Genomic DNA, 22,199 nt, shown 5'->3' with positions numbered 1-22,199 from the left:
CTCTCTGACTCTTTGATTTGAATGGCCAATGATAGTATGCTATCATTATATTAGCTGTGTCACACTAGAATTAACACACAAGAAGAAAATGTCGCTATTTTGTTGTCCGCTAAATACAACACTGTTTTCATCAGAATTATTTAATTAACCAAAAATACAAATCATTGTTTATATTGGATTGTGCACCATTATTTCGTGGTGGAAATATACAAACGCAAATCAAATTATAAGCCTACTGAATGTAGAAATGTCAGAAAGTGATGTAGGCCAATACAAGGTCTGAGATGAAGCTGTGCCACAGGTGTAGAATTGATGTGAAATCTTTGTAGAACTCTGTAGAATTTTTAGAACTCAATGAGAAATGCATGTTACACAAAATATAACAATACAAATATCACAATGTAACATCAGCTAACAATTTCACTTCATTCATTTTCATTTGAACACTAAATTGGAAGGACATTCTGTACCTACAGAAAAATGTACCCTGTGAAGCAAGCAGCAGAAGCAGTGTGTTTAAATTAAAACAAACACAATATGGTGGCTATTATTTGGCAGTGTAAAAATGACAACATTGAACCAAAATGATCTGAAGTGTTTCAAATTAAACACACATATTTTGAACCCAAAGGGTGGTTTCAAGTAGCAAATATAGCAATAGTGCAATTTGTCTTTGTCTTTGAGTGCAAGCGTAGTGCAATTAGTATCCCAACCTACATTCAAAATGTCCCCTGAGGAAAAAGAGCATCTATTCATTGTCTAATTCCCTAAACTACATTGCATTTGGAAATGAAGTACAGTAGAGAGACACAGTGTGTTTTCACAAAAGCAGAGCTCGTTTCTTGTTGAAGAAGAATTGCTGCCAGTTGTCCCAGCTGAGTTCTGTGTTCTGTGAGCAGGTCCCATCCTTGTTGCAGGTATGGCCAGCAGGACAGCAATTCTTCATGTCGCTGCAACACACCGCCTGGTGGACAGTCGGGAATAAAACAATAGGGAGAGGAAAGAAGGACATGACAGTTATTATGGAACTGAATATTCAAATATGGCTCCTTCAGCCGAAGGCAATATTTAAATGACATACTGATATGGTGTCTTTCTACTACTGTTGATACAACTGCAGTTTGATAACTATGGTGGAAACGTGCACGGCTCAATTACGGTATATAAAGTATGCAAGACAATTGTAGGTTTACTGTAGGCTAGTCTCGCATAGCCAGACCATCAGAGAACTGAATGATATGTCTGATCTAAATTCAGTCCAGTGTGTAAAACTGAAAAAACAGCATCACAGTACCAATTAGTGCGTGCCTTCATATGGGACGTTTTCAGGATTGGTTTTCGAAGCAGCACGCGTAGGTTTGTTACAGCTAGTTTTCTTCAGCGTCCACACCCACTTCCCCAGACATATCAGTAGGCGGAGATGTCTGATCGTCTGGCTATGTGAGACTAACCGTAGGCTACAGCCTCAAGTAGCAATTAGACATGCAACCCTGAATAAAACTTCATTTTGTAGGTGTTTTGTTTTTCACTTGTCGGTGCTTGTTTTCCTTTCTATAAAATGTGCTATAATGTTATTGTACTGTATGTCATACATTCGGAGACGGACAACAGCCCCATGTAGTGGTGGATGTCCTGCAGCATGTCTCTCCATCTTTGCAGGTACCAGGTGCACCCTCACATTGGACAACCCTCCCTAAGTCATACAACTTGGGTTGGGTTTTGGGCTGCGACAGTGATGGTAGCCCAGAAACCCGGGTTGATGGCACTCTCTGTAGCTGTAGTATGGTGACTTTCAGACAGGATGCTGAGCCTAGGTTGCAGCTGTAACCTTGTGGACAGCAGTGCTCCATATCTGGGCAGCACACAGCCTGAAGGAAGACAAGATACAAAGGATGTTACTGTAAAGAATAGACGATTTATACTACGCTGCATGTGTGTTTTACATTTAGTCATTCTGATAAGGTTAATCCATAGTGATATTGCATGTCATGTAGGCTGATGAAACAAAATTCTTATGTAATCTCTTTTACCTCTGTCTGTCTCTCCCCCCCCCCCCCCCCACACACACACACAAAACACACACACCTTATGTAGAGGGCAGCAGCCCCACTGTCCTGTGGAGAGCCGGCAACAAGTGGAGTGTTCAGGGCATGCATTCTGGACATCACACTCCACAGAGTTGGGAGCAGCGTTTTGGCTGTTAGTAGCTGGGAGCTTGTTGTACCATGGAATCACCACTTCCCCTTTGCGACACGCAGTTTTATCCGGATCACAAGAGTAGCTCTTGGGGCAGCAGTGGTCTCCATTTTTACAGCATACCGCCTATGGAGAAGTGAGAGAAGAAGTATTCAAATTGACTTCATGTCTTAATTAGTGCTTTTATTAACCATGAGTGGTATGATGGTTATCTATTGATCATATTCAGAGTGAGGTTTCTCACTCATTGTACACATACAATATAGGTATTGGCATTCTTATACAGTACTTGAAGTTTCTCAACAGTGTGCAAAACGGCAAAAGGGCCAGTGTGTGAATATAGTCTATAATAATGTCTTAAGATGGAAATTGTTATTAGTTATCAAGAGTAGCTTGCCTCTGGCACTGGGCAGCATCCCCACTTTTGAATTTTATCAATGAAACAACAGGTGGTGTATTTTGGGCAGCTGGTGTGTTGGTCACATCGAATTCCGTCTTCTGCCCCTTCTTCTTCTTCTTCTTCTAGCTCTTGGGTTGTGGCTTCCACAGTACTGGGGGCCACCGTTGTATAAGCAGGCACCTTCTTCACAATGGGCAGAGAATCTGAGGGACCGTTACACTTTTGGGAGGCCAGGTCACAGGTGTAGCCATGGGGGCAGCAGTGTATATGGTCCTCACAGCACACAGCCTTTATTGGGAAAATGAGTGATGGTCTTGTTAATCATCTTGCAACATAATCTTCCTCCTTTACTTCACAATACAGTTAAATTCGTTTTTTCTATAAACCTTGCATTTTCTCATCCTTAAATTCTTAACGCTAATTGGTTGTACTCTCTTTACCTCAGGTATTTCACAACAGGCCCATCCTCCTTCTGCAGTCTTACAGCAAGTGGTCTTGTCTGGACAAGAGGTGGTGGAGTCACACGATACATTACACGCCTTAACATCGTCTCTGTAGGTTGACTGACTACTGGGGGCCACCGCTGTATAAGCTGGCCACGTCTTCACAGCGGGCACAGACTCTGAGGGACCGTTACACGACTGGGTGGCCACGTCGCAGGTGGTGCCATGGGGGCAGCAGGATAAGTGGTCCTCACAGCACACAGCCTGTATGAGGAACATTGGGGGCCTGAGATTATGGCCACTACTGAAGGGTTTGGGCATAAAGTAAAATAATTGTTGTTTTATAGAAAAGCATAAGTTTAAGGATTAAAGTACTTTGCCAAGCAAGTCATCATAAGATACTGTGTATTTTGTTTGTGTGTGTAGGGGGGTGGTAATTACATTTTTGCTCTTTAAGCACGGCTGTCCACCTGCCAACCTGAATAATGAACACTACTGAATTCGGTGACCCTGAGGCCTTTCCTCTAGCGCCACTATTAGGTCAAAAGGCACTTTTTAGCTTTTTTCTTAATATTGCATTTTATTCAACTAAGCTTTTGCTTCGTTTACAACAGACAGATGAACCTTGCATTTTCTTCACACTAATATACTTGTGCTCTCTTTACCTGAGGTAGATTACAACAGCCCCATGCTCCTTCTGCAGTCTTACAGCAGGTGGTCTTGTCTGGGCAAGAGGTGGTGGAGTCACACGATACATTAAAAGCCTTTTCATTGTCTCTGTAGGTTGACTGACTACTGGGGGCCACCGTTGTATAAGCTGGTACCTTCTTCACAGCGGGCATAGACTCTGAGGGACCGTTACACGACTGGGTGGCCACGTCGCAGGTGGTGCCATGGGGGCAGCAGGATAAGTGGTCCTCACAGCACACAGCCTGTATGAGGAACATTGGGGACCAGAGATTATTACCCAGGGGGCAAAACCCCCTTTTTTTTGGAATGCTGCATTTGCTCTGCTATAAAAGGTTGGCCACCAGAAATAATATCTATGACCCCGTAGGATCACAACCTATATGGACAACCCGGTCAATTTTTTGCTGGAAATCCAATATGGCCGCCTCAATATTGGCCCCTATCAGTACCCAGGGGCAAATGGGGGTATGCTGCATTTGCCCTGCCCTAAAAGGTTGGCCACCAGAAATAATATCTATGACCCAGTAGGATCACAACCTGGACAACCCGGTCAACTTGCTGCTGGAAATCCAATATGGCCGCCTCAATATTGGCCCCTATCAGAAAATAGCTTTGGCAATAACTTTTGAACCAGATGGGCTAGAAATAAAAACTTGGTGTCTATTTCATGGTTTCAGAGCATGAGAAACTCAATGGAATACTTATCTTCATGATTAAGTGTGTCTGGACAGAGATGCTCGTAGGCCTGCGTCCTGCGTCGCTGACGCACCATATTGCGAAAGGACGCATTCATGACAACTCTAGTGCGTCCATGGGACGCAGCTCCGATTAGCTCCGATAATATATAATATTTGTCAGCTGTGATCTACATGGACTCTCTCGGTTAGGCACCGTTGGTGGAGAAGTATAACTCTCCGGTTAGACACCGTTGTACTGGAGAAGTATAACTCGGTTAAACGGCGTTGTGTGGCAGAAGCAGCAGCACAGCCCCTCGCTGTTAGTCTACGCTACACACACAGAGAGAGAGAGAGAGACGGCATGAGGACCTGCTCTTAAACGTGTTAAAACGTCTTGGATAGACCACTGTCTGGAATAATAACTGATCATCATACATACAGGCCTACTACTAATCTTTGTTGCTGTTGTCATCTTAAATTGACCAGCCTAAGTATAATCCCCGATTTTAGAGTGTTCTCCCACTTGCTTGGAGATCAGAGTGAGTGGTGGATTAACGCATGTTGCCAATCAGCTGTGTAACATTAGCAGGTTAACGATGGCTCGTTGATCCTATGCATTTGACCCTGATTTGACCACAAAGGCAAACAAAAGCACTAATTAATGGCAGCTGTAAGTAACCGGTTGTCTATCGTCTGTGTCTTGTGTATGTTTAATAGGCAACTGGATGTTTTCTGTAGCTTAGAGATATCATAACAATTAATTCCCTGAAGAGGGTAGACCCTCTCCCTCATGCTAAACTTAAAGTGACTTATAAGGTTCCACTTCTCCTCAAAAAGACAACTTTATTTTCCTTTCTCAATGACAAGCCTAATAGTATTATTGCATGTTGACTATGTGCAATAACTGCAAGCCAATGTTCATAGGCATTGTCAGTATTTGTCTTCATTATTTCTTGAATTCCTATTTCTTTATTTGCCAATACTTCCACTGTAAGCCAGTGTTTTCAGTCTACACAATAAATAGTAAAAATAAATTCTACATTCATAAATAATACAAAATAAAATAATAATAATGATTAAAAGGTTCTATGATTAAATGTATTCTATTGGTCAAAGGTATGTTAAATCCACCTGTTGCCCACTACTAGTATTTCTTACCATAAGGTGTGCTAATACTACAGAATCATATACATTTGAAAAAATATATTTATGATTTTTTAATATATGTATATATATCGGTATCGGTCTTGAAAAGCAGGAACGGGTCGCACTGATCTAGATCTGCTATTTTCACAATGTATCTGTGGAACTGAATCAAACTAAATTAAGTGCCTCAACTCCTAATTCCTCAGGGTGGGGGGTCCCCAGTTAAAATATGATTATTTTGGGGGGTCGCTGCCTGAAAAGGTTGAGATCCACTGCATCAGGATATAATGTACACAGTCACACACGCATAGAAGATATGGAGATTGGAGATCAAAGAAAACGATAGGGGGGGGGACGTGTAATTGGGGACCCATAAAATGTCCCTGGGACCCATCTAAAAGACCACCCTTGCATCCCAGGACCCATTACATTGAAAACCTAGCAACATCACTGTCTGGACCTTTAATTTGCATATTTCCAAGATGGACGCCACGCAAAAATTAGTTTTACTATGACTTTTACAGTGACAGCTGACTGTTATGGCAACAGAGATGGCAGTCCAGAGATGCCAGTCCTAAGAGAGCAGCTGCTGCTTTTTCAGGAATCATTGAATGGGCAACCAACTGCAGTCCTCTGGGCAACCTTCCTGGAGATGTCAGATATTCTCCAAAGGTTTATCTACTACGATCGGGAAGGTGACTGGACAGGACATCTCTGTGAATCAGCAAGAATACTACCCTACCTCACTGCAGCAGGCCACTACAAGTACGGGCAGCAATCTTTACCTCTGTATTTAGCTGAGATGAAGAAACTACCAGAAACAGCTTCAGAGGTACATGAAGCACTGATGGCAGGTGTATTTGTTGGCAGACGAGCAGATGGCAGCCACAACAGTGTTTCTCTTGACATGCTACTGGAGCAGACCTATAATGCCGATGCCAAGGAAGCAAGCAGTCTGGATGGCATTACACTCAGCCCTGCTGCCAGGACAAAATGGGTCTACACAAAACCACTCACTGCAGCTGTCTCTGCAGAGCTCAAGTCTATGCTCCACCTCCACTCCTCCAACTCACACCATGAGTCTGGTCAGAGTCGTGTAACCCGGGATGCAGAGATGGTAGTCAAGGTCATGGCAGCAGTGGAGACTAACCCATTTACAGTTAGCACATCATCCACGATCAACATATCTACAGGACAGTGTGCTGATTCCACAGTCAAGGACCACTTGATGAGTGTGAAAGAACTGGGTCTGAAGGCACTGTGTGAGTCATTGTCCAGTGAACAGAAGAAGACAAGCATAATGAAGCTTAAAACACACTCAAAACACAAAATCTAAAAAATCTAAGGGGAAAACCTCAGCACCTGGCAAGAGCAATGAAATTACTGGCCTCCTGCACATGACCCAAATCATAGCCAGTGGTGGAGAACTCAACCTTGTTGACTTTATAGGCAACCACGAGTGCAGTGGCTTTCCCCCTTCCCTCTTCCAGGAAGATGGCAGGATGAGAACAGGTACCAAGGCAAGCCTTGTGAAGGTCCTGAAAGAGGAGACCAAAGTTGCATGCATCCCTGACCTGCCTACAGAAGACAGAAAAACAGCAGTAGTTATTGATGCCATGTATGCCATACGCCATTGGTCGTTCCTGAAAGGTGAAGCATTTGGAACAATCGCTGAACGATACCAACGTCTGCTGTTGAATGATGTGCCTGCTGGCACAGAGATCATTCACTTCTGTTCTGACCGGTACAGTGGACCTAGTCTTAAGACAGCTGAGCAAGAACACAGATATGCTCGACCAAAACCTACCAAAGAATATGAAGTCAGTATGCGTTACACAGCTCCAGATCCTCAGGAGTTTTTGCTGTGTCAGCTAACAAGGCAAACCTATTGAGTTTGTGACGAATGGTGTGAAAATGAGAACTTAAGTCGGCCCTTGGTCCAACACATCTTTACCTGGGTGGGTGGTTTAAAGAAGAGACAAGGAGTGTGGTGATCAAGGAGGGGTCTATTGAAGATGTCCCTGCACTAGAATCCACACAACAGGAAGCTGATACAAGAATAATACTCCACACCCTGTACAGTGTCCAGAATGACAAAGTTGACAGAGTTGTCATCCATGCCAATGACACAGACATCATCATCATGTGCCTTTACTATGCAGCAACCCATCTCAGATGCCTTCCAGAACTGTGGGTGAGAACAAAACAAAATTCATACCTTCCTATCCATCAAATGGTATCAGCACTGGGGCTTGCACAGTGTCGTGCCCTGCCCTTTATCCATAGTTTAAGTGGCAGAGATACCACCAGCTATCCCTTCTTCACTGGGAAGAAGTCATGGTTCAAGGCCAGCATGCGTCTGGATCTCCCTGCACTTGAGGAGTTTGGTGAAAACTCTTCTGATTCCCTCTCATATGACGTCATCAATCAGGCACGAGACCTCACAATTGCTGTATATACATCCAAAGCGGACCACCCGGAGGATTTTGACCTGAGTAAGCTTAGAGTGTACAAGTTCCTCAATAATATATCAACCCTCTTAAAGCTGCTGCCTCCGACAGAGAATGCCTTTGACCTGCACCTGAGAAGAGCTGCTCTAGCAACCATAATAGATAAATGTGCACATATCGCCAAGCCGGATATTCCTTCTTTCACAGAGTATGGATGGTCTCTCAGTGCTAGCAATGCAGTCCCCCTTGCATCTACCGAGCCAGCCTTGCCTTTGTCAATGAACAAGGCAATATCATGCCTCTGTTCCTGTCCAAAGAAGGCAATTCCATGCTACTTAGGATGCCGTTGCCAGGTACTGGAGACACGATGCAGCAGGATCAGTGCAACACATGACAACAGTGACAGTGAATAGCATTGTACCATAGTATCATTGGCTTTAGAAGCAGGCAAGACAGCACCATAGAGGTCAAAATTAACCTTTTGTAGGCAACATCAACTCCGCCTTTACTCTATTTGTCACTAAGTAGTCTATATTTTGTTATGTTACTTGAATGCATACCACTATGTTAATTTGTATAGCCCTAAAGTTGAAGTTTTTGGCAAGTCTTGGAGTGTGCATGTGTATGTTTATATTGTATTTAGTTTATTAAAATGATACATAATATGCATTGTGGGCTTTTTCTTCGATTTTTCTCTGCAATCATCCCCACAACTATAGATCTATAAATCAATAAATCTGGGGGAAAATGTAATACCATACATTATTTGTGACTGCAGCCATATTGACAAAATAGAAATGAAAGCTCAAACTGACCAAATGTGTTCATATTGCTTAAAAAGCTGACTTTTTGCCATAACAGCTGTCACTGTAAAAGTCATGGTAAAACTCATTTTCGCGTGGCGTCCATCTTGGAAATATGCAAATTAAAGGTCCAGACACACCCAATCATAAAGATAAGTATTCCATTGAGTTTCTCATGCTCTGAAACCATGAAATAGACACCAAGTTTTTATTTCTAGCCCATCTGGTTCAAAAGTTATTGCCAAAGCTATTTTCTGATAGGGGCCAATATTGAGGCGGCCATATTGGATTTCCAGCAGCAAGTTGACCGGGTTGTCCATATAGGTTGTGATCCTACTGGGTCATAGATATTATTTCTGGTGGCCAACCTTTTATGGCAGGGCAAATGCAGCATACCCCCCTTTGCCCCTGGGTACTGATAGGGGCCAATATTGAGGCGGCCATATTGGATTTCCAGCAAAAAATTGACCGGGTTGTCCATATAGGTTGTGATCCTACGGGGTCATAGATATTATTTCTGGTGGCCAACCTTTTATAGCAGAGCAAATGCAGCATACCCCCCTTTGCCCCCTGGGTATATGGCCACTACTGAAGGGTTTGGGCATAAAGTAAAATAATTGTTGTTGTATAGAAAAGCATAAGTTTAAGGATTCAAGTACTTTCCTCTAGCGGCACTATTAGGTCAAAAGGCACTTTTTAGCTTTTTTCTTAATATTGCACTTTAATGGACAACTTCACCCATTTTCCACCTATCTTCATATAATTGGTCCTCACTAATGCTCCTGATAAAATGGTAACATTTTTTGGGGCGGTGTAGCCGCCCCCTATAAGTGATTTTTGGACACCGACCAAAAATTTGTGTACCCCCTAACCCTTCCATTGTTAATGCAAATCGATACTTTTTCATATCAGCCAATCACATTACAGCTAGTGTCATCACCACTAACTGTAATGTGATTGGCTGACTTTGCAAATTCAGGACTGTGATTGGCTAGCGAAACACATGACACATGTGCAGCCCTATGAATAGCAGTATGGACTTTAAAAAAAGTCGTTTATCCTTTTAAAAGTGAGTCATGTTGTGATGACCACACACCGCCCATTTCACACTGGGTGTGATTTTTTCTACTCAGTCTGTCTCTCAGAGAAGGGCTGTGGACAGTTCAGAAACCCGTCTACCAGTGAAATCATCGATGGGGAATCCAAGCTAATAGAAACTGCAGGCTTTGTATTCCTGGAAAGTTGCAATGCAATAATAGAAGCCATTGTTCTCGCGTTAATAAAAATTGAAATAAAAACATTTAAATCTTGTTGGAAAAAAACCTCCTGCCTAACGATGATGTCACTGGTAGACGGGTTTCTGAACTGTCCACAGTCCTCCTATGAGACACAGACCCAGTAGAAAAAAATTGTACCATTTTATCATGAGTATTAGTGAGGACCAATTATATGAAGATAGGTTGAAAATGGGTGAAGTCGTCCTTTAAGCTTTTGCTTCGTTTACAACAGACAGATGAACCTTGCATTTTCTTCACACCAATATACTTGTACTTTCTTTACCTGAGGTAGATTACAACAGGCCCATGCTCCTTCTGCAGTCTTACAGCAGGTGGTCTTGTCTGGACAAGAGGCGGTGGAGTCACACGATACATTAAACGCCTTTTCATTGTCTCTGAAGGTTGACTGACTACTGGGGGCCACCGTTGTATAAGCTGGCCACGTCTTCACAGCGGGCACAGACTCTGAGGGACCGTCACACGTATGGGTGGCCACGTGGCAGGTGGTGCCATGGGGGCAGCAGGATAAGTGGTCCTCACAGCACACAGCCTGTATGAGGAACATTGGGGGCCAGAGATTATGGCCACTACTGAAGGGTTTGGGCATAAAGTAAAATAATTGTTGTCGTATAAAAAAGCATAAGTTTAAGGATTCAAGTACTTTGCCAAGCAAGTCATCATAAGATACTGTGTATTTTGTTTGTGTGTGTAGGGGGGTGGTAATGACATTTTTGCTCTTTAAGGACGGCTGTCCACCTGCCAACCTGAATAATGAACCCTACTGAATTCGGTGACCCTGAGGCCTTTCCTCTAGCGGCACTATTAGGTCAAAAGGCACTTTTTAGCTTTTTTCTTAATATTGCACTTTATTCAACTTTAAGCTTTTGTTTCGTTTACAACAGACAGATGAACCTTGCATTTTCTTCACACTAATATACTTGTACTCTCTTTACCTGAGGTAGATTACAACAGGCCCATGCTCCTTCTGCAGTCTTACAGCAGGTGGTCTTGTCTGGGCAAGAGGCGGTGGAGTCACACGATACATTAAACGCCTTTTCATTGTCTCTGTAGGTTGACTGACTACTGGGGGCCACCGTTGTATAAGCTGGTACCTTCTTCTTCACAGCGGGCACAGACTCTGAGGGACCGTTACACGACTGGGTGGCCACGTCGCAGGTGGTGCCATGGGGGCAGCAGGATAAGTGGTCCTCACAGCACACAGCCTGTATGAGGAACATTGGGGGCCTGAGATTATGGCCACTACTGAAGGGTTTGGGCATAAAGTAAAATAATTGTTGTTGTATAGAAAAGCATAAGTTTAAGGATTCAAGTACTTTCCTCTAGCGGCGCTATTAGGTCAAAAGGCATTTTTTAGCTTTTTTCTTAATATTGCACTTTATTCAACTATAAGCTTTTGCTTCGTTTACAACAGACAGAACACAATTGTCTGGTAGCGTATGATCTTGTTAATCTTCTTTCAACTAAATGTTCCTCATTTAATTATTTCACAATACAGTTACATTTTGTTTTGTTTTTTATGAACCTTGCATTTTCTTCACACTAATATACTTGTACTCTCTTTACCTGAGGTAGATTACAACAGGCCCATGCTCCTTCTGCAGTCTTACAGCAGGTGGTCTTGTCTGGACAAGAGGCGGTGGAGTCACACGATACATTAAACGCCTTTTCATTGTCTCTGTAGGTTGACTGACTACTGGGGGCCAACGTTGTATACGCTGGTACCTTCTTCACAGTGGGCACAGACCCCGAGGGACCCTGACATGTCTGGGTGGCCACGTTACAGGTGGTGCCATGGGGGCAGCAGTGCACGTGGTCCTCACAGCACACAGCCTGTATGAGGATAATGAGAGGGACAGAGATTATGGCCACTACTTAAGGGTTTGGGCTCAAAGTAAAATAATTGTTGAAGTTATCGAAAAGTCTTCATTAAAGGAAACAATTAGTTCTCTAAGCAAGCAAGTCATCATGAAATTCCATGTATTTTCTTTTGTTGAGTTTTTTTTAAGGACGTAGCGCATGGAAGGAACACGTTATTCCAACGAGTACCCTTCCCCTCCATCAGGCGCCCCGGCTGTCATTGGGGAGGCGGTATGGCGACCAGGATTACTACATGTTTTTGTGAGGGTATTAACTACCCTAGGAGACACGGGGAGAACATGCAAACTCCACACAGAGTCGGCCCTTTCAACCCCACCTAGGGTATGGTCGCTGATGACGCAGAGGAGAAGACATGCCCCCAGCACCTACAGCGTCTCCGGCGGGAATCGAACCCAGGATCTGCTAGCTGTGAGGCAACAGCGCTACAGACTCCGCTACTGTGCCCCTTGTTGAGGGGTTGTTAATCAGTTCACCTGCCACCCTGAAGAATGAACCATGCTGAATTTGGTGACCCCGTGGCCCTTCCTCTAGCACCACCCTTAGACCAAAAGGCACCGTTTATTAGGTTACTTTATTTGATTCACCTTGAAAGATTGTTTCAACAGCAGGACAGAACAGTCTGGAGTAGTCATGTAGACTTCTTTCAATAACATTGACTTTACTTTTTTAGAAACCTTGCATTATCTCTTCCTTAAATACAAGATAATATACTTTTACTCTCTTTACCTCAGGTAGATTACAACAGGCCCATCCTCCTTCTGCACTCTTACAGCAGGTGGTCTTGTCTGGACAAGCGGTGGTGGAGTCACATGTTACATCAAACGCCTTTTCATCGTAGGTTGTTGGCACATTCTCTGTGCCCTGGGTGTTTTCCTGACTACTGGGGGGCACCGTTGTATAAGCTGGTACCTTCTTCAAAGCGGGCACAGACCCCGAAGGACCCTGACATTTCTGGGCGGCCAGATCACAGGTGGTGCCATGGGGGCAGCAGTGTACGTGGTCCGCACAGCACACAGCCTGTATGAGGAAAATGAGAGGGACAGAGATTATGGCCGCTACTCAAGGGGTTGGGCTCAAAGTAAAATAATTGTTGAAGTTATCGAAAAGCTTTCATTCAATTGGTTCTCCAAGCAAGTCATCATAAAAGTCCATGTATTTCCTTGTTGAGGGGGTTGTTAATCAGTTCACCTGCCACCCTGAAGAATGAACCATGCTGAATTTGGTGACCCCGTGGCCTTTCCTCTAGCACCACCCTTAGACCAAAAGGCACCTTTTCATCAGGCTACTTTATTTCATTTACCTTTAAAAAGGACAGAACAGTCTAGAGTTGTCATGTAGACTTTTTTCAATAACGTTGACTTAACCTTTTTAGAAACCTTGCATTATCTCTTCCTTAAATACTTCAAGATAATTTACTTTTACTTCTCTTTACCTCAGTTAGATTACAACAGGCCCATCCTCCTTCTGCAGTCTTACAGCAGGTGGTCTTGTCTGGACAAGCGGTGGTGGAGTCACATGTTACATTAAATGCCTTTTCATCGTAGGTTGTTGGCACATTCTCTGTGCCCTGGGTGTTTTCCTGACTACTGGGGGGCACCGTTGTATAAGCTGGTACCTTCTTCAAAGCGGGCACAGACCCCGAAGGACCATGACATTTCTGGGCGGCCAGATCACAGGTGGTGCCATGGGGGCAGCAGTGTACGTGGTCCGCACAGCACACAGCCTGTATGAGGAAAATGAGAGGGACAGAGATTATGGCCACTACTCAAGGGGTTGGGCTCAAAGTAAAATAATTGTTGAAGTTATCGAAAAGCTTTCATTCAATTGGTTCTCCAAGCAAGTCATCATAAAAGTCCATGTATTTCCTTGTTGAGGGCTAGAATAAATAAGAAGGATGGATTACAGGGGCGTGCTGGGGGCGTGTCCCTGCGTAGTACCGGGGTATTGCACATGCGCAGTAAAATCCTGCCTGAACATACAAAAAGGCTCAGTAGATGGCAGCGTGTGACCCTTAAACGGTAGTGTTTGTTTTGTGTCACTTCAGTAGCCACGGAGACCTGCTGAAGATCTTTATTTGCTGAAATTAAATGTTAATATGGCCAAAACAAGTAGGCCTATTTAGTGCCATAATAGGCACAATTGTGTGGCATATCACTGAATGAATATTAGCCCAAACTTGGATATGGGGGTTTATGTCACTTTGTTGTTGTTCTTTATAACTATGTAAGTCATTTAGTCCACTTGTGTATTAGAATTACAAACCTCCAGCTGTTTAGGTGCTGAGTGGAGAGAACAACAAACACACACCTCGACCGACTGAGAAGGGATCCTGGGGGGTTTTATGTAGCGCCTCTGCTGGAACACTCCGTCGTGCACTTCCTGATAACACTGCGCATGTGCAATACCCCGGTACTACGCTGGGACACGCCCCCAGCACGCCCCTGTAATCCATCCTTCTTATTTATTCTAGGTTGAGGGGGTTGTTAATCAGTTCACCTGCCACCCTGAAGAATGAACCATGCTGAATTTGGTGACCCTGTGGCCTTTCCTCTAGCACCACCCTTAGACCAAAAGGCACCTTTTCATCAGGCTACTTTATTTCATTTACCTTTAAAAGGGACAGAACAGTCTAGAGTAGTCATGTTGACTTTTTTCAATAACGTTGACTTAACCTTTTTAGAAACCTTGCATTATCTCTTCCTTAAATACTTCAAGATAATTTACTTTTACTTCTCTTTACCTCAGTTAGATTACAACAGGCCCATCCTCCTTCTGCAGTCTTACAGCAGGTGGTCTTGTCTGGACAAGAGGTGGTGGAGTCACACGATACATTACACGCCTTTTCGCCTTCTCTAAGCATTGTTAGTACATGCTCTGCGCCAGGGACCCCCAGAAGAGAAGATTTGTGTTAGAAAAATATCGTAATACTTTCGAGATTAAAAAAGAAAAGTGCGGCACGAAGAGACGCACTGTGAGCTTGTATATCTGCTATTTTTGAATAGCCAATGTATAAAATTTGGATAAAGTGGTTAAAATCATTATGATGCTGTGTTAAGAAATGTAGCTGGACCCCCCCCCCCTCCACTGGCTTATTTCTAGAGGGCAATATTCCATTCCAACGGTTCCCTATTTATTTTGGAAAACATGAATTGATATCAATGAGAACCTTCCACAATGGACAAAGCATTTACCTGCTTCCTCAGTGAAAGGTGATGTGGTCACTTCATTCCCTCTTATAACTTGTGCTGTTACTTGTGCACCTTCTGAAAGTGAGCATAGACCCAGAGACAGCAGCATGAACACACACCCATCTAGTGATGTCAAGCAGCTAAGCACATTTACTCAAGTACTGTACTTAAGTAAAACATTGAGGTATTTTTACTTTACTGGAGTATTTCCAATTTTCTGTAATTTTACTTAACTCCACTACACCTCAGAGGCAAATATTATACTTTTACTCCACTACAATTATTTGAAAACTTTAGTTACTAATACTTTGTAGATTTTGATTATTATTACAAAACATACACTGCAGCCCTATTTACATTTTGGCCATTTGAAAATTGCAGATCTATAAGCTCACAATGAGTTGCGATGCAACACTTGGTGAGCTTGTAGATCAGCTATTTTCAAAAGATCTTTTGACATTTTATACATTTGAAAACTTTTTTACATTTTTAATTCCGGACTTTTACTTATAACAAGTATTTCTACATTGCAGTATTGATACTTTTACTTTCCACCACTGCACCCATATAGACAGTGAACAGGGAGAGCAGGAAGTAAGTTTGGATTCGTATAAAACATGTAACTCCTGACCTTTCTGGTTCTCCCAGTCTGCTCTCTTTCTGGCAGGCAGCTTGGCCCACATGGGCATAGCTTTATTGGTGGATAAGGAGATGCATTTCAACTGCTTCACATCACAGGTGCTTCCTTTGGGACAACAGTGTGTCTTATCCTCACAGCACACAGCCTGTTAATAAAGAAACATTAAGTATATCCTAGCAACCACAATGGGATAATAAGCCACAGAGGTCAAATAACCTGATAGTGTCTTTTTTCTTTTCCCTCATAGACCATTGGTGGGCAACCTTTTCAGGCACAAGATCTGGTTAACTCTTTTCCAAGGCTAGTGAGAAGAACTACTGTACCATCACCAGACAGTGAAAAAAAAAAGTTTTTATGTCTAATTATAAGTTGCATTAGAATAATGCAAAAATAGCATAAGTAAAACAAATACAAAACTAGAAAAAGTGCTCCTCGGAGCACAAGTCTCCGCCAGCAGACTTGGGAATGTTGGGAATGTTCACAAGTGTCCTATCCGTCTGTATAAGTGTCCTATCCGTCCTGTCTGTATAAGTGTCCTATCCGTCCTGTCTGTATAAGTGTCCTATCCGTCCTGTCTGTATAAGTGTCCTATCCGTCCTGTCTGTATAAGTGTCCTATCCGTCCTGTCTGTATAAGTGTCCTATCCGTCCTGTCTATGTAAGTGTCCTATGTAAGTGTCCTATCTGTCCTGTCTGTGTAAGTGTCCTATCCAATTGTTACAGTATCCGCCATTTCTCAGCCATTTCGTGATTATTCCTGTCTTACCTCACTTTGAAAGAGGCTAAGACTCTTTCAAAGTGACACATGTATTTATAGGCCGCTATACGTCACTAGCCAATCAGATCACACTATTTCACCGTATTGTCACGTGTCACGTGAGGCTTGACCAATGTTAGCTTGACATGTGGAAAGTGAAAACAATGTCTCCTGGCGGAGACAATAATGAATAAGCAAAATCTCTGTATACCTGTCTCTATGGTCTGTCTGTCTGTATGTGTGGTGTCAAGACGGTCGGATCCAACCGATACGCCCATATATAGGCATATGTGGAGATCCGGTTGTCCAGAACAGCTGATCACATTGCCCATATACTGTATGGTCATGCCCATACAGTATATGGGCATATACTGTTGACATCAGGGATCTCCATATTTGGGCATAAAAGGGACACAGCAGACAAACTGACAGATACAGAGATCTCCATAATATATGAGCATAAGGGACACAGACAGACGGGTACAACGGGTACTCTTGACAACGGTTATTGGATAACCGGATGGGGCATGCATTGTTCCTGACTTGTATCGCTCTGAGCAGGCAAGCAACGGTCTAGTAATAATAACGTGTTGCGCATCAAACAATAATTAAAATATGATTTATGGAACTAAGATATTGAAGACAGCACTTAATCCAGTTTCATGTACAGTAGACATAAACAAATACACTATGGTTGAGATTTCAGTTCCTTCTTTCTTTTTTTCAGTTCACTGTCTGCTGGAAAAGTCTTGCGAAAGGATTTGTATTTTTTCAGAAGGGTCTTTCCAAGTTCCCTTTCTTTTCCATCGCTGCACAGTTGTAGCTGATGAGTCAAATATTTAGTCAGTGAAATGATTTGTTTGTCAGAAAGGGTCTTTCCGAGTTCCCTTTCTTCAACGATTGATTCTAGGCTGACATGGAATTCCAACACTGATGATCTATAAGAAGGGTCAGCAGAGGCTACATTTGATGCACAGACTGAGACAGTATAACGTGGTTAAAGTCTAATGGTACTCTTCTATCGATCCTTCGTGGAGAGTGCATTTGCTTATTGTTTTGTTGACTGGTATGGCTCAACATCATTGGTTATTGGTTAATATAAACAAACTCCATAAAATCATCAATGTATCCAGCAAGATAGAACGCACCATACAGTCAATACCGCCTTTTACCATCAGGATGATGGTACACAGTACCACAGTTGCAAGCTCGGGCTCAGAGATCATTTGTCCCCACAAGTATAGGCATTCTGAACAAACAGGCTCAATCTCAGTTCTGCGCATAATGTGTAATGTGATGCCTCTCGAACTATGACTGGTAGCATATTCCATTTCCTCTCTATTGTTGTGTAGTATTGTCAATGTATTGTGTGATCTGTCTATGTATTGTGTATTTGTTTATGTATTGTGATTTTTGGGTCCTGATGGGTGCTGCTTGTCGCAAAACAAATTTTCCATTTGATATGATTTGATATTATGTGCCTTTTGTCTCATGGCGTAGCTTCCCGAACTCATTCTCAATACTGTTGTCTAAACTGTCTTGTTAGCTGTATCTGAAAAATACTGTAGCAGTAGCCTAGTACTAAACAAGTAATGGACCTGGACCAATGATATGCTGATTTGCGGTGTGCCACTCCCCTGATATAAATAGTTGGGGTTCACATTCAAAAATCCAAACCTGAGCATGTTTGTCCAGAGAACGATATGAATGTATATTTTCTCTGGATTTTTAACCAAAATTAACCAAAAAGACCCTCGAGTTCTTAAAGACATGGCTGACCACAAAGACCATAGAATGATCTTTTTTCCAAAGTCAGCATCTTTGGATGTCTGTCTACTCTATACAGTAAAGAAAAGACCCTCAGTAGATCTGTACCTTTGGCATGGGACAACAACCCCAGTTCCCATCTGGGGCTTCACAGCAGGTGGTTTCTTCAGGACACTCAGATTTCCCGTCACTGCACATCACTGCACTAACTAGCTCATCATCATCCCCCAAGTATGGCCTGATCATTCGAAAAGACTGCAGGGATGGCATCGTTTTATTAGACAAGTAGAGTAGATGTACAGATATACACATTTTAACCCTGGTGACACAATTTTGGTCATGTCAGTATAAGCAACAATTTCTGAAGTGTTTAGAAAATAACAGATCTACTGTACAAGCTCACAACAGCTTTGGGTAAGTGGTTAAGTACAACATGAGCACATATGACACAGGGAAATAGTAAGGGGGTAATATCCAGAGGTGGACGAAGTACTCGACCCCAGTACTTGAGTAAGAGTACAGTTTTTTTTTTAACAAAATCTCTCCACTACAAGTAAAAGTAGTCAAAATGTTACTCAAGTAAGAGTAAAAAGTCATTGCTAAAAAAGCAAGTACAAGTAAAAGTAAAATAAGGAGTACATTTCTTAATTTTTATATCAATGATATATTGCTGTAATGTTTTCACGATGAATTTATAGGACCTTGTAACTCTTGTTTCAGAGTAACTCTACCTGCACTGCATCTGATGTACTTGCTGATGGTTGAAATGACTGAGGGACCAGAACTAAATACTTTTACTCCTATACACCCATACAAGATGTAACAAAGAGGTGAGCGGAGGGGGAAGCCAGAAACACAGCTAGTGTGAGAGCAGAAGTGTGCCCAATTGCATTTTAGGGAAGAAAAAAAAACAGCCAACCTAAAAGTACTCAGTACTTTATAGCCTTCCTAGAAATGTACTCAAGTAAAAGTAAAATATTTGTCTTGGAAACATTTGTCAAGTAACAGTAATAAGTATCTATCTAATACTAAAATCTAATCCTCAAGTAAAGTACAGACCCTCAGATTCTGTACTTAAGTACAGTACTCAAGTACATTTACTCTGTTACTGTCCACCACTGGTAACATCTCTTACTTTCGAAAGTCTGAGTGGTCCGGAAGAAACTCTCTTAGCCCATGGGAATGAAACAGTTGCATTTACACAGCCAGACTCCTGCACATTGCAGAGTGTGCCTTCAGGACAGCAATGTATATGATCCTCACAGCACTCAGCCTATAGAGGGAACAATGGAATTTGACTACCAAAGTGATTTTAAAGCTCCTATCATACAGGTCCATTGAAGTTTATGGTACTGGCAATCTCATAAAACAGTTAAATACAATCGAAGATGAATAGCATCAGTGTGCAAACATTGGTCTATCTACTTTAGAGTAGGAGTTATCTGAGAGACAGTATATCTTCTGTGTACATTTCAGCAACCATAACTTTCAGCTACTATATGTCATTGTTGTATCTGTGGTTGAGTGACTGTAAAGTGAAGCATTCAGAATTATGTGTACACACTGAACACTAAAGGTGCCAACTGGAACCGAAACTAGTTCTTCAGAGTGATGCCAAAGAAGAACCTTTTTTGTTCCAGAAAGAACCTTTTAGACCAAGGTTATTTAAAGAACCATTTATTTGAATGGTTCTAGAAAGACCCCTCAAACACTTTAAATCCTATATACTTCATTGGCCGCTGTCTCTCAGGGCTCTGTACTTGGCCCGCTCCAGCCGATCTACAAGCTCACAACGCTTTGCAACAACTCGACTTTTGGCGACTGTTCGCTTATTAAGACATGGTGGTTAAAAGTGCCTTAAAGAACTTTGGCAAAAAAAGGTTCTCTAGAACCATATGAGGAACATGAAGAACCATTCACAAAATAAAATGGTAAAATGGCTTTAATTCAAAGAACCATTTAAAAACGTTATTTTTCTGTGTGTACCTGATGAAATGGGCAGCAGTCATAGCCATTTTCCGGGGAACTGCAGCATGTGCGGCCGTTCTCACAATGGCCTCCGTTTGGACAATCATGAGCACAAACCAGGGCCAGCAGGGCCCAACCCAATACAACCCACTTCTGCATCTGTACAGAGAGAAAGGGGAAGAAAGAAACAGAGAGAATGAAAGGTCATGGTTCAGTAGGAGTTGTTTATTCTTTCGACCTCACTTGGGTCCCCCAGGGGTGAAAAGGAGGGGTCCTTTACATCCTCTACACCACATCACTTCACCACAAATAAACAATCTACAAGCTTGCAACGCCGCCGGCAATGCGTTGTGAGTGCGTTGTAGATCTGAAATTTTCGCAAAATGTGTGCCTATTTTAACATGCCCTGAATAGGGATGCTATAGGGTTCATGTGGTTTTAGATGAAATGTTTCCTAAAAATATCATTTTGTGTAATGATGGTATATCTTCAATTTGATTATTTTTCCCCCCACAAACTGACGTACCAATATTCGGTCAACTGTATTTTTAACTTTGCCAAGCAAGCCATGACAAAATAAAGGCCTTGGATGTGCACCTGATTCTCTCACTTGGATGTCATTGTCAGCCTACTGCAAAGGGAAGGAACTTAAATGTTTTGACATACAATTGAACCATCTCAAAAGACCACCTGTTTCAGTTCCTGATAACAACCCTTGTCCCTTAATTTACCAATAAAATATTACTTTAAAAGCACATATCAAAATAAAATAATAATGAAGATTTCATTTTTAAATCCTTTTCTTAATGTTATTTAGCTAAAGCTAAGTAAAATACTATGCAGAACACAAGTTAGTAATAGTTACTAGTGATATTAAGCTATATTAGTGGACGCATTCATTTCTAAAATCCCTCTTACTCCTCATGTCATCATGACGACATTGGACTGTGACGACATTGGACTGATAAAAGAAACGGATGAAAAACTTTTGCATATCCACAAAGGAGAATATTGCATAATAGGTACAATTTTGGCAGTAGGCTATATTATACTATGAGTGGTAAAGTAAACATTTTTAGGTACTTTTACTTTACTGGAGTATTTCGATTTTTTTATACTTTCACTTTTACTCCACTACATCTCAGAGTCAAATATTGTACTTTTTTACTAAAGACTTGAGTTACTAGCTACTTAAAACATACATTATCCACTTAAGCCCTATATTACTTTGGCTATTTGAAAATAGCCGATCTATGATTTCACAATTATTGTCGCTTTGGAAGCGCTGTGAGCTTGTAGATCTGCTATTTTCAAAGGACTTTACACATTTTATACAATTGAAAACTTGTGATATAGGACCTTGCATAATTGCATAATAAATAATTGTACTTTTGGTATTATACTTTTTTACTCAAGAAAATTTTGAATTCCGGATTTTTTCTTGTAACAGAGTATTTCTACATTGCTGTATTGATACTTTTACTTAAGTAAAACATTTGAGTACTTTTTCCACCACTATGTAGGCCTATATATTATACTATAACGCTAATGCATACGGTAAATAGCTCATTACCTCTCCCATGGACGTCCAGGCTGCTGTGGTCAGTCAGGTGTTTGGGAAGTTTCTTTTATATTACAAAGCATGTACACGCCCCCGATAAATCGAAAGACATCCCTATATGAGAGTTCCCGCTATTCAAAACCTGCAAACACATGTTTTAATGAATTCACAGATTAAAAAATTAAAAACATCTTCATGCTGTTGAATCTGTTAAATTGTACAGAGTGCACTGAGACTGCGCTCATTCCAGAGGTCGAACACCTTTTAGGAAGGAAATATTTCGTTTACAAATGCCAACTATTATGATGAACGTCAAGGTTAATCCGCCAGGGAGCGCT

At 42.0% G+C, this 22,199-nt stretch overlaps 1 protein-coding gene across 6 annotated transcripts; it reads right to left on the bottom strand.

The window, feature by feature from the left end:
• Positions 1–124: 124 nt before the first annotated feature.
• grna (granulin a) lies at positions 125–22,136 on the bottom strand. Of its 6 annotated transcripts, XM_084072661.1 has the most exons (18): positions 21,874–22,133; positions 20,319–20,459; positions 19,468–19,605; positions 18,441–18,587; positions 15,801–15,954; positions 15,173–15,244; positions 14,722–14,855; positions 13,414–13,704; positions 12,708–12,998; positions 11,667–11,933; positions 11,036–11,305; positions 10,366–10,632; positions 3,705–3,971; positions 3,037–3,303; positions 2,594–2,884; positions 2,086–2,322; positions 1,593–1,868; positions 125–964 (listed from the first exon to the last, which is right to left on the bottom strand). In XM_084072661.1, exons 1-18 carry the CDS (start codon positions 21,880–21,882, stop codon positions 821–823), a joined length of 3,663 nt encoding a protein of 1,220 aa, XP_083928787.1. In that variant the 5' UTR covers positions 21,883–22,133; the 3' UTR covers positions 125–820. The 6 variants fall into 6 exon arrangements, with proteins under 6 accessions (XP_083928787.1, XP_083928792.1, XP_083928789.1 ...); XM_084072666.1 differs by lacking the exon at positions 3,705–3,971 and having other exon boundaries at positions 3,037–3,163; positions 10,463–10,632; positions 21,874–22,136; XM_084072663.1 differs by lacking the exon at positions 3,037–3,303.
• Between the last annotated feature and the right edge of the window lie 63 nt (positions 22,137–22,199).

The sequence above is a fragment of the Gymnoscopelus microlampas genome, assembly GCF_963454915.1.
Source record: "Gymnoscopelus microlampas genome assembly, chromosome: 11".
Lineage (NCBI taxonomy): Eukaryota > Metazoa > Chordata > Actinopteri > Myctophiformes > Myctophidae > Gymnoscopelus > Gymnoscopelus microlampas.
This window is presented reverse-complemented; position numbering and strand designations above follow the sequence as displayed.